The sequence below is a fragment of the Pristiophorus japonicus genome, chromosome 19 (assembly GCF_044704955.1).
Source record: "Pristiophorus japonicus isolate sPriJap1 chromosome 19, sPriJap1.hap1, whole genome shotgun sequence".
Taxonomy (NCBI): domain Eukaryota; kingdom Metazoa; phylum Chordata; class Chondrichthyes; family Pristiophoridae; genus Pristiophorus; species Pristiophorus japonicus.
Genome location: NC_091995.1, coordinates 87,541,284 through 87,554,445, shown reverse-complemented (window position 1 = coordinate 87,554,445; position 13,162 = coordinate 87,541,284). Strand labels below are relative to the sequence as shown.

Genomic DNA, 13,162 nt, shown 5'->3' with positions numbered 1-13,162 from the left:
TTCTGAGGGGGATTGACAAGGTAGATGCTGAGGAGGCTGTTTCCCCCTGATTGGAGTGTCTAGAACCAGGGGGCACAGTCTCAGGATAAGGGGTTGGCCGTTTAAGACAGAGATGAGGAGGAAATTCGTCCCTCAGAGGGTGGTGAATCTTTGGAATTCTCTGCCCCAGGAGGCTGTGGTTGCTGAGTCTCTGAATCTATTCAAGGCTGAGATAGATTTTTTTTGGAGTCTAGGGGAATCAAGGGATATGGAGATCGGGCGGGAAAGTAGAGTTGAGGTTGATGATCAGCCATGATCTTATTGAATGGCGGAGCAGGCTCGAGGGCCGAAGGGCTGCTCCTCTCCTATTTCTTATGTTCTTATGATCATGCTATTTTACCCACATTATTGCTGAAATTGCTTAATGCACATAACTGTTCTTCTATCAAACAAAACCCCTCTTGTTCTCAGTTCCTTGCAGAGTAAAATGTATATATTTTTTTCTTTTTAAAAATTCGTTCTTGGGATGTGGGGATCGCTGGCAAGGCCGGCATTTATTGCCCAACCCTATTTGCCCTTGAACTGAGTGGCTCGCTCGGCCGTGTCAGAGGGCAGTTAAGAGTCAACCACATTGCTGTGGGTCTGGAGTATCTGTGTCGACTCCCAATGATAGACATGCAAGAATTGCAAGTATTCGTACATGTTCCTCTCTTCCTTCCTCAAGCGTTTGGTTATTGGTTACATGCGTAATTTAAAAAGATGAACTGAAACGGAGCAGGAGACAAAGGGTCAGAGAGCGGTTAACAAGTATAGAGAAGCTGCAGGACAGAGACTCTATGGCATGGGAACTGAACTGTACTCTTGTGTTTCATGGTGTGACGATCCAGTTGTTATCTGTTGCACCTTACTGCGCACATCCCCACTGGTTTGATTGAAAAGTTGAAAATTTGAAGACTTGGGAGAGGAGAAAAAAGGGACGAGTCTTACATTTATATACCCATAACTTTTTAATTTCCTTGATTTATGTGAGTTTGTGGAGTTGCAGTTATTTGCTACCATTGGCTCTGCAAGGTCAGTTGAACAAAGGTTGTTTGCAAGATTTGCACTGCTCAACTTGAGATAAGGTCACATAATGCAACTGATTAAACATGCTGCTGATTCTAAAATAAAGCAAAATAGTGTTTAAGCAGCGACCCGATGATTTCATCTTAATGTACTAAGCTGTATAGATCAGAAGATTCCATGTAGCATAGTGGGTTATGTTATGTTACTAGACTAGTAATCCAGAAGCCTGCATTAATGATCCGGAGATATGTGTACAAATCCCACCACGGCAGCTGGGGAATTTAAATTCAATTAAATACATAAATCTGGAATAAAAAGCTTGTCTCAGTAAGAAACTAACAGATTGTCGTAAAAACCCATCTGGTTCACTCGTCCTTTAGTGAATAAATCTGCCGTCCTTTACCCGGTCTGGCCTATATGTGACTCCAGACCCACAGCAATGTGATTTACTCTTGACTGCCCTCTGAAATGGCCCAGCGAGACACTCAGTTGTTTTCATGAAGGCAGCTCACCAGGTTCTCGAGGGCAGGTAGGGATGGGCAATAAATGCCGGACTTGTTGGGACACCCACATCCCGTGAATGAATTTAAAAAAAAAAGTTCAGTTCCTGGACTGTTCCAGACTGAGATAGCTGGTCTGATTTGAAACATTCCTCAACATCGCAGGAAGGCGGGATCGAGTCCGGTTCTGAGTTCCTTCACTGTCGAATACCGTGCCTACACTCTTGTCTAGGCTCCCTCATTAAGGATGGTAACTTGGTTGCTAAGCGATGCTGGTGCCTGTGGAATAGTTTCAGGAGATGAGAGGGGAAATGATCCTAATGTAGATGGATTCGCCTCGGAATCATTGATTCGAGGAAGGATTTGTTTACAAGGGAACAGGTTGCAGTTGAATGGCTTGTCTCAGTTCCCGTGGATGTTGATTATTATATTGTGGGTGATATGCCGGCACACATTTTACTGACTGCACCACATCCACCAACCGCCATCTGCGCAGTCAACCTGTCCACCCCACTCCGAACACTCCCCGCACCAAGGCACAGAGCCCCCAGTCCTGACCCTCCAACACACTTCGCTGCAATGTGGCCCCTCCTGTCCCCTGCCCTGGGTTTCTCCGCCCCCCCACCTCCACCACTCTCCCCTCCATCCCCCGCCCCCGTCTCCCCATATCTTCCCTCTGCCTCCCCCCATCTTGGGGGCGGTAACCTTCTGAGGCAGGGAATTTTAGCTCCCAGCGTGGAAGTCCTGCTCCCGCCGCAGAATTGGCCTTACCACCCCTCAATGGAAGCGGAGTGCAATTTCCCACACTCCACTGCCTTTGGGGGCAGTTACCGGGGTACGACTGGGTGCTCCTGTGACAGTGGGAACTGGTGCCCTTCACTCTCTGTCCTGTGACAGTGGAAACTAGTGCTCTCCACTCTCTGTCCTGTGACAGTGTGAACTGGTGCTCTCCACTCTCTGTCCTGTGACAGTTGGCGTCGCGGGGGCATGGTTCCGGGGTGGCCGGTTTGGTCCGGAGCCCGGGGGGGGGGGGGCGGGGCATGCTCTTGGGATGGGGGGTGGGCTGTTTGGGGCTGGGATTGGGAGAGACGACTTCACTCGGGGAGTTGTTGGCCTGTGGGGTTCCCTGCCGCGGAGAGTTGTTGATGCCAGTTGATTGGATGTGTTCGGGAGGGAGTTGGATGTGGTCCTTGCGGCTGGGGGGGTGTGGAGGGGGCGTGGGGGGGAGGTGCTGCGGTGGATGATCTTGTTGAATGGTGGTGCAGGCTCGAAGTGCCGAATGGCCTACTCCTGCACCTATTTTCTATGTTTCTATGTTACTATTATCGTGCTACAGTAAGGTATGAAGCAAAGTTACAGAAGGACTAGTGACTGGCAGGGAAACTTGCACCTGAGAGAGACATCTGTGCAAGTAAATGATGCTGTTTCATATTGTCTAGCACACTGCAGTTGGTGCACCGTCTCCTTCAGTACCTCCCTGGTGCACGCTGTCCCTCAGTACCCCCCCCCCCACCCCCAGTGCACACTGTCCCTCACTACCCCCCCCCCCCCCGATGCACGCTCTCCCTCACTACCTCCCCTGATGCACGCTCTCCCTCACTACCCCCCCCCCCCCCCGATGCACGCTCTCCCTCACTACCTCCCCTGATGCACGCTCTCCCTCACTACCGCCCCCCCCGATGCACGCTCTCCCTCACTACCTCCCCTGATGCACGCTCTCCCTCACTACCGCCCCCCCCGATGCACGCTCTCCCTCACTACCTCCCCTGATGCACGCTCTCCCTCACTACCTACCTCCCCTGATGCACGCTCTCCCTCACTACCGCCCCCCCCGATGCACGCTCTCCCTCACTACCCCCCCTGATGCACGCTCTCCCTCACTACCCCCCCTGATGCACGCTCTCCCTCACTACCCCCCCTGATACACGCTCTCCCTCACTACCCCCTCTGATGCAAGCGCTCTCCCTCACTACCCCCCCCGGTGCACGCGCTCTCCCTCAGTACCGTCCCGGTGCACGCTGTCCCTCAGAATACTCCTGCTGTTGTACTGTTGGTCTGGTTAATATAATCCAAGTGAACAGTGGACTGAAGTGTAGAAAGCAACAAAATATTTGGATGCTCCATGGAAATATTTTCATTGTTAGAGTCATTACAAAAACAGATTATCTGGTCATTATCACGTTACTGTTTGTGGGAGCTTGCTGTGCGCAATTTGTCTGCTGCGTTTTCTACATTAGAACAGTGACTACACTCCAAAAGTACTTAATTGGCTGTAAAGCGCTTTGAGATGTCCGGTGGTCGTGAAAGGCGCTGTATAAATCCAAGTCTTTCTTTCAGGTAATGCCAAACTGGATGATATTGTTACTAATGACACCTACATAACAATATGAGAACTAGGAGCAGGAGGAGGCCATTCGGCCCTTCGAGCATGCTCCACCGTTCATCAGATTATGGCCTCAACTCCACTTTCCCACCCGATCCCCATATCCCTTGATTACTGTATTGCCGAAGAATCTATCTATCTCAGCCTTGAATGACTGAGCATCCACAGCCCTCTGTGATAGAGAATTCCAAAGATTCACAACCCTCTGAGTGAGGAAATGCCTCCTCCTCATAGTCCTAAATGATCCCTACTGACAATTAACCAGTGTGGCTAAGTATTAGGGTGAGGAGGTTGCTTTTAAATAATGGAGGCTGTTTTACATTAGCTGTATAAGAGGAAAATGATCAAAACTGTGTCTGGTAATTAATAGCTTGAGAGATCTGTAACATCTTGAAGACTTTTAAACTGCAATCTACATTTAATTTGAATAATTGGATAATTTGAATATTTTTTCGAGGTTAAAAAAAAATTAAAATTAACAGGAAGCAAAGTACTGCTGGATATTTGAAACAGAATCAGAAAAAGCTATGAATGCTGAGCAGGTCAGGCAGCATCTGTGGAGAAAGGAAGGTAGAGTTAACATTTCAGCTTTATGACCCTGCGTCAGAACCACAAGATGTTACAGATGAACAGCTTATAAGGAGGAACTCAGTGTGCTAGGGAAAAGCAGCAGGGAGGCGAAGAATAAAAGTGACCTTGTCCACAAAAAATATGAGCTGTAAAATGATCGTGGAGGACAGGAGATGCTTAAAGGACAGAGTGATAGTGCAAGACAAAAGAAAGACTTGCATTCATATAGTCCCTCTCACGTCTCATAAGAACATAAGACATAGGAGCAGGAGTAGGCCATACAGCCCCTCGAGCCTGCTCCGCCATTTAATACAACCATGGTTGATCCGATCATGGACTCAGCTCCACTTACCTGCCCACTCCCCATAACCCTTTATTCCTTTATCGGTTAAGAAACTGTCTATCTCTGTCTTAAATTTATTCAATGTCCCAGCTTCCACAGCTCTCTGAGGCAGTGAATTCCACAGATTTACAACCCTCAGAGAAGAAATTTCTCCTCATCTCAGTTTTAAATGGGCAGCCCCTTATTCTAAGATTATGCCCCCTAGTTCTCGTCTTCCCCCTATCAGTGGAAACATTCTCTCTGCATCCACCATGTCAAGCCTCCTCATAATCTTATATGTTTCGATAAGATCACCTCTCATTCTTTTGAACTCCAATGAGTAGAGGCCCAACCTACTCAACCTTTCCTCATAAGTCAACCCCCTCATCCCCAGAATCAACCTAGTGAACCTTCTCTGAACTGCCTCCAAAGCAAGTATATCCTTTCGTAAATATGGAAACCAAAACTGCACGCATTGTTCCAGGTGTGGCCTCACCAATACTCTGTATAACTGTAGCAAGACTTCCATGGAGTGTGGTCACTGTTGTAAAGGAGGCAATAATGAGAGAAATGAAAGATATATCCGAGACGCGGTGGCTATGTGAATGGTTACAGCAGAGGGGGAGGGAAGCATGGAAAATCTGATAAGTGGACACTGCTCTGGTGCCACAGTAATGTTAAAGACAGATGGACACCAGGGATGTGGACCTCCTTGCCAGCCTTGCACAGATAGGGGATTCCCCACCCCAAGCACTAACCCACACTCCCTCCCCTCATCTTGGAAGCGCTGATTGCACCCACCATCAGCTAACCGAGAATAAAGGAGAGCTGTGGTTAAGGCCTGAAGCTGTTCAAATCAGCGTTGAGTCGAGAGCGCTGCAAAGTGCCAGTTAGAAACTCTAGGTGCTGTGTTCCTCTCGAGCTTGAGTGGAACTTTATTGCAATGGTGTCGGAGGCCAGGGACAGAGGTCAGTTTGTGGGGGCTGGGTCAAACTATTAAAGTGGCAAGCGTCCGGTAGATATCTGTTTCCTCCATTGAACAATGTGGCTAATAGCTGGGGAAAAAAGTAATGCTGATCGTCCACAAATGATTTCCTCTTGCACGCAGAATACAATACCTGAGGTAGGATAACTCCACATCACAGTCACAGACTGAAACACGTTGGGCCGGTCCAGCTTTACAGAAGGAATCGTCTTTCTCGTAGCAATCTGATCTTTGTGGAGTTATTTGTGGTATGCACTACTATGGAAACTCAAACCATATAGAAATAGGTTGGGCAGCTGCCAGGCTAGACCGCACAGTACAGTGGCATTGATTGGCCATTAAGGGAAGATTTTAAGATTGTGTCCTTTTTATGAGCTTTCTCCTTGATTTGCTTCCACATTTTCTGCCAAATCATTCCTGTGTTTTTAATTTCAATGGCTCAAGCACTTTGTTAATTGAGGTGAGAGCTCAGACAATTCAGGGGAAAGTTTTACTGTTTTGCCTCAATCTCCCTGTCCCCGCCCCACCTCCGCCCTTTTAACAATCCTCAGGCCAACAGTCAATACGCTACCCCCTGTATTAGTTGCTCTCCCCTTCCAGCTGTCCTTGAGGCCTCTCCCAATGAGATTGCTCATTTATACTGAATCGCAAACACTTTTGCACCGTTGAGTTGTGCTCTGATGCGCTGAACCTATACAGCTGTCACACGGAGGAATCTTGTATTTTTCTGGGTGGTCGGGAGTCCCAAATCTGCGATAGCTGACTGCACCGTCGTTCCCCAGTCAGACCTCATTCCTGTACTGTAGGTGCTCATCTGTTTAATGTCAGACAAGTAAGCTGTTAAACTGAGTGAAAGGCACGAGTTTTTATTGCCACTTGTCGCTAACTGCAGAAAGAGAGGGTGTGAAGCAATTGGTTGGAACGCAGGTTTGTTCTGGCATCGTAAAGCAATAATACTCCTGGCACAGTCCAGTTATTTCGATGTGTGGAATGCGCACCTGAAACATTAACTGTCTGCTCTCTCCTCCTGAGAGGCCGCCTGACCTTCTGAGTGTTTCCAGCCTTTTCTGTTTTGTCTCAAATTTCCAGCATCTGCAGCATTTGAACTTTTTTGTTCGTACTCCTAAAACGTCCACTTAGAACATAAGAAATAGGAGCCGGAGTAGGATCCTCGAGCCTGCTCCGCCATTTAATACGATCATGGCTGATCCGATCATGGACTCAGCTCCACTTCCCTGCCCACTCCCCATAACCCTTCACTCCCTTATCGCTCAAAAATCTGCCTTAAATATATTCAATGATCCAGCCTCCACAGTTCTCTGGGGCAGTGAATTTCAAAGATTCATCACCCTCAGAGAGGAAATTCCTCCTCATCTCAGTTCTAAATGGGCGACCGCTTATTCTGAAACTATGCCCCCTAGTTCTAGATTCCCCCACAAGGGGAAACATCCTCTCTGCATCTGCCTTGTTGAGCCCCCTCAGTATCTTACATGTTTCAATAAGATCACCTCTCACTTGCTGTCTACTGCCACCCCTCCCCCTTGCCTGTCGCCCTCAGCATACCTGCCTCGTGCTGTATGACTGTAACTCAAGCACACTGCTTGCTAGTTTTGGGATGTAACCAGAGCCAGAAAATTGGGTGGTGGGGGGGGATGGGGAGGTGAGGAAAAAACAATTAAAAAAATTGCTTTATGGTACGTCTCAGAAAATTGATTTGAGAAAATCACTGCTGGGATTGTGGCCTGAGGGGGCCGGACAGGGTAGCTGCAGAGAGAATGTTTCCCCTCGTGTGGAAATCTAGAACTAGTGGGCATAGTTTCAGAATAAGTGGTCGCCCATTTAAAACGGAATTTCTTCTCTCAGAGGGTCATGAATCTGTAGAATTCTCTGCCCCAGAGAGCTGTGGAAGCTGGGCCATTGAATATATTTAAGGTGGATTTTTGAACTACAGGGGAGTCGAGGGTTATGGAGAGCAGGCAAGGAATTGGAGTTGAGGCCAAGATCAGATCAGCCATGATCTTATTGAATAGCGGAGCAGGCTTGGGGGGCCAAATGGCCGACTCCTGCTAATTGTTATGTTCTTATGACCCTCAGCAAAGGGTTAACGTTGTCCCTGCTCAATTTTTCCCTTCCTTCTGTGTTGAAATTTCTTAAATAAGTCGATTACTTTCTGCAGTGGCGAGAATCTCGAACTTGTTGCCACATGGGATGTGTTGAAGCAGATTGTTGCATAAAAGAGAAAGAAGGGGATAGAGGGGCACCGAGGCAGGGTGGGAATGGGTAACTAGAATGGGAGGCTCGTATGGTGTATAAACAGTTGGGCTGCATGGCCTATTTCTGTGCTGTAGATTCTATGCACTTCTCTAGTTGCTGCAGTCGTTTCAATGCTACTTTTGATGAAGTCTCCCATGTGAAAGGACGCTAACAGTGTTTAAGTCTGGTTGATGTGGAGAAAACAAAAATATGATTGCCTCACCAAAAAAAATGTTTCAAAGTAGGTAGAGACATCGGAAAAACTGAGACAGGAACAGATGGCCTTTAGGATGTATCAGCTGTGGCCCAGTGGGTAGCACTCTCGCCTCGTGAGTCAGAAGGTTGTGGGTTCGAGTCTCATTCCAGGGAATTGAGCATAAAATCTACTCCAGTGCAGTGAGCGAGTGTTGCGCTATCGGATGTGCAGTCTTTCTGGCGTTAAACCGAGGCCTGTCTGCTTTCTAAAGTGGATGTAAAAGACACTGTGGCACTATTTTGAAGAAAAGCAGTTGAGTTATCCCCGGTGTCCTGGCCAATATTTATCCGTCAATCAACATCACTAAAAACAGATTATCTGTGTCATTATCACATTGCTGTTTTTGGGAGCTTGCTGTGCGCAAATTGGCCGTGTTTTCTACATAACATTAGTCACTACACTTTAAAAGTACTTCATTGGCTATAAAGTGCTTTGGAACGTCCTGACATCATGAATTCGCTATATAAATAAACAGAAAGTCTTTTTCATTCTATCAGTAGCTGTAATGGTGCCGTCCTCCATTGTTGTTTTGCAGGTAGTTGCATAACGTGCGAACATGGCAGAAGCTCATCAGGCCGTCGCATTTCAGTTCACAGTCACTCCAGAGGGCATCGATCTCCAACTCAGCCATAATGCATTGAAAGAGATCTACCTCTCGGGCATCAGGTCCTGGAAGAAGAAATGTATCAGACTCAAGGTAAGTGCTTTCCATTCAAAATCAAGTGTACCCATAGAGTGAACCCTCTGCGTATTTTTTTATAATTTGTTCCTGCACTATGGGTGTCACTGATAAGGGCATTTATTGCCCATCCCGAATTGCCCTGGAGAAGGCGGTGCTTCTTGAACCGCTGCACTCCCGTGTGGTGAAGGTGCTCCCACAGCGCTGTTAGGGAGGGAGTTACAGGATTTTGACCCAGCGACGACGAAGGAACGGCCGATATATTTCCAAGTCAGGATGGTGTGTGACTTGGAGGGGAAAGTGGAGGTGATGGTGTTCCCATGCGCCTGCTGCCCTTGTCCTTCTAGGGGGTAGAGGTCGCGGGTTTGGGAGGTGCTGCCGAAGAAGCCTTGGCAAGTTGCTGCAGTGCACCTTTTAGATGGTACACACTGCAGCCACGGTGCGCCGGTGGTGGAGGGAGTGAATGTTGAAGGTGGTGGATGGGGTGCCGATCAAGCGGGCTGCTTTGTCCTGGATGGTGAATATGATTATGTGTGCAAAATGTGGGGGAATAATTCATCAAGATAGTAGAGGTAAAAGCAGTGGGTTGTTTAAAATATGCCATGACGGGGAAGTTAATGTACTGCAGGGTTAAGCTTTGATGGGCCTTTCCCCACTTGTGATAACCAAAGGCGTTTTCACACTCACTTTCCCCCACCCCCCACATCTCCCTTCTCCCTTCCACGCAAGCCCCATTTCACCCCAAGAAAGAGCACATCCGATGATTCACATCATCTTGTAGCCAGCGACAACAATATTCACAGAGGCCCTGGAAGGCGGGGCGGGGTGACTGCCTGCTCTCTTGGGATGGTGAAACCGAAGAAGAAAGAGGTAAAATAGAAAATAAATAAAAACTGAGGCAAAAACCCTTGCTGTATTTGAGCTGCTGCTGTTCCACAATGGGGCAAGTATGGAGTTTTCTGTGTCCAGTGCAATCTTCTATAAATATATATTTATGTAAATAATGTTTGAGAAATGAAAGGGTAATTTAACATTATATATGATGCTGGGAAATTTTAGGCTGTGGTTTTGTTACCCCACTATAAGATGTGACTGTATGGTCTGACATAAGCTCGTGCAAACTTCCTTCTTGTATTAAAGGGATTTTTTTTTTCTAATATTGTTTTTTTTTCCTTTGCCTCTTTGCAGAACAACTTTGTGAGCGGTGTTTACCCTGCCAGCCCATCCAGCTGGCTCTTTGTAGTGTTGACTGTCGTCGGTACGATGTATACACGGGTCGATCCCTCGATGGGAATGATAGCCAAGCTCAAGGACCACCTCCCTCTACAGTGAGCGGCTCTCAGTGACTTGGACTTGAGCTTCACGCGGCGGTCTGGAGCTCCTGTGCAGCAGGCACACCGGCTTTTCAAATGGGAAAAAACGCGCATGTGCGGAATTTTGAATGGGCCGCGTAGCCCGTTAAAGGGGCCGCGCGGCTCCAAAACTAAAATTGGAGGGAACATTGCCTAGGACGTTTTGTTACATCAAGGGCTTTTGGACTCCCATTACCCTTTGGTTTTTAGAGTAACAGAAAAAACAAGTCCTTCCCCTGATGATCCAACAGTGGGATTTGTTAAGAGGGACACTCGCACTTGTGTCATCTTTAACTCCCTCAAGCCAACAGTAACTACGCTTCAAGAGCTCTTTGTTGGCTCTGAATTACTTTGGGATGCCCTGCAGATTTGCTATTTTACAACCACCTTTTAACATATTGTGTTTGTCTGTCTTTTATAGAAGATACTTATCACACCAGGGTCAGAGCGTGGTGAGCGCACTGCTGTTTGCAACGGGGCTGTGGCTGGCACTGATTTTTGTGATGCAGCAGATCCTCAAATCCCTCCTCTCCTACCACGGCTGGATGTTTGAAGAGCATGGCAATGTGTCCGCTACCACCAAAGTCTGGTTTGTAAGTGCTGACGCATCACCTTCGTGTCACTGCCCCATGCATGAAATAACCAAATTTCTTCCCATTTTCTCCCTTTTGCGTCTCCGTGCCCGCTGTCGTGAATGTGTTCGACTGCTTGCTGTGGACACCGTTCCACTGGCAGCCTCTGATCCCTTGTCCAAGTTGCCCTGTGTGAGCATGACCATGAATGTTGATAATGATAGTCAACCACGGGAACAGGAGGAAGCCATTTAGCTCCCCTGACCCAGTTCCGCCATTTAATTAGATCATGGCTGATCTGTGACATAACTCCATATACCCACCGTTGCCCCATATCTCTTAATACCGTTGCTTAATAAAAATCTATTTGTCTCAGATTTAAAATTAACAATTGACCCAGCATCAATTGCCTTTTTGCAGAAGAGTGTTCCAAACTTCTACCACCCTTTGCATGTAGAAGTGTTTCCTAACTTCACTCTTGAAAGACCTGGCTCTAATTTTTCGACTATGTCCCCAGTCCGAGATTCCCCAACCAGCAGAAATAGTTTCTCCCTCTACCCTATTAGTCACATATGAGCAATGACGAACAGGTAAAGACCCTCTGGTCCATCAAGCCTGTCCCACACAATTGCGATACCTTGTGCATCGCAACATATACACTCTCCGCCCCACCTGAAACCATGTGATCTCCTGGGAGAGGCAAAAAAAACAGATTAAAAAAAACCCAGGCCAATTTGGGGGGAACTAATCTGCTTAATACCTTGAAAACTTTGACCAAATCATCCCTTAACCATCTAAATTCCAGGGAATGCAACCCTAGTTTGTGTAATCGCTCCTCGTAATTTTACCCTTGCGGTCCAGGTATCATTGTGGTAAACCTAAGCTGCACTCCCTCCAAGGCCAGTATATCCTTCCTAAGGTGTGATGCCCGGAACTGAATACCAGTATTCCAGGTGTGGTCTAACCAGGGCTTTTTATAGCTGTAGCATAACTTCTACCCCCTCGGATTCTAGTTCTTTAAATATATTAGCCTTTTTGATAATTTTCTGTATCTGTCCTTGACATTGTAATGATATTGAGCTATATTCTGTGTTTGGCTGCCACCCACCAATGTGCACTTGCAGCGAGAATTGCTTTATAGACATCAGGAGTGGTAGCCTGGCTGACTTCTCTCTTCCTAACTCAACCGTTCTAATGCCTATTGCAGTGCCCCTATCATTACTGTGGCTCAGACCCAACACCAGCGGCGCACCATGGCAACACCATCAGCTCAAGTTCAACCCAAATCACACATCATCCTTACTTTCAAATTTATCGCCGTTCCTTCATCGTCGCAGGGTCAAAATCCTAGAACTCCCTCCCTAACAGCACTGTGGGAGCATATTCACCAACAGGACTGCAACGGTTCAACAGGCGGCTCCTTCTCAAGGGCAATTAGGGCTGGGCAATAAATGCTGGCCTTGCCAGCGATGCCCACATCCCGTCAATTAAAAAAATAGCACAGACTGTGGTTTGAACTTGGGACCCTCCTAGTTTGTGCATCTTAATTACTCACCAGCTGAATTTATGCAACAATGAGGCAATAGCAATAGGAAGAGCCATTTTTGAAAACCTATGAATTTCAAACAGAAGAAACTAGTGAGTAAGAAATGCAAACACAAGTAGAACTGAGTTGCTTGAGCTTACTGGGCTGGATTGCCATGACCTCTGCACCAATATTCTCCCTCTAAGCTGTGCGGCTGCATAGCAATGGGAAAGGTTACGTGCAGGCCGCTCACTGACTTACATTTATATAGTGCCTTTCACGACCCTGGACGTCCCAAAGTGCTTTATAGCCAATGCAGTATTTTCAAAGTGAAGTCACTGCTGTAATGTAGCCAATTTGCACACAGCAAGCTCCCACAAACAGCAGTGTGATAATGACCAGATCATTTGTTTTTGTTACGTTGATTGAGGGATAATAATTGGCCAGGACACCAGGGATACCTCCCCTGCTCTTTGAAATAGTGCCACAGGATCTTTTACGTCCACCTGAGAGAGTAGACGGGGCCTCGATTTAAAGCATCAGCCTCATCTGACAGTGCAGCACTCCCTCAGCACTGCACTTGGAGTGTCAGCTTAGTGCTCAAGTCTCTGGAGTGGGACTTGAACCCCCACAGCCTTCTGACTCGGGTGAGGGAGCGACAGCAGAAATTTAAAGGGACGGCGCACTAAAAGAAACAGGCCGTGCAGAACAAAGCGCAGCT

General features: G+C 47.3%; 1 protein-coding gene across 6 annotated transcripts in view; it reads left to right on the top strand.

Moving 5' to 3' along the window:
* Positions 1-13,162, top strand: part of LOC139230019 (carnitine O-palmitoyltransferase 1, liver isoform-like) — a 107,482-nt gene that overhangs the window by 29,967 nt on the left and 64,353 nt on the right. For all 6 annotated transcript variants that reach the window (XR_011587879.1, XR_011587878.1, XM_070861745.1 and 3 more), the window contains 3 exons: positions 8,849-9,010; positions 10,181-10,320; positions 10,766-10,937. Coding sequence is in view for 4 of the 6 variants with exons in the window: in XM_070861745.1 (XP_070717846.1) it covers positions 8,870-9,010; positions 10,181-10,320; positions 10,766-10,937 (453 nt within the window). In the remaining 2 variants the exon portion in view is untranslated. The remainder of the gene's footprint in view (positions 1-8,848; positions 9,011-10,180; positions 10,321-10,765; positions 10,938-13,162) is intronic.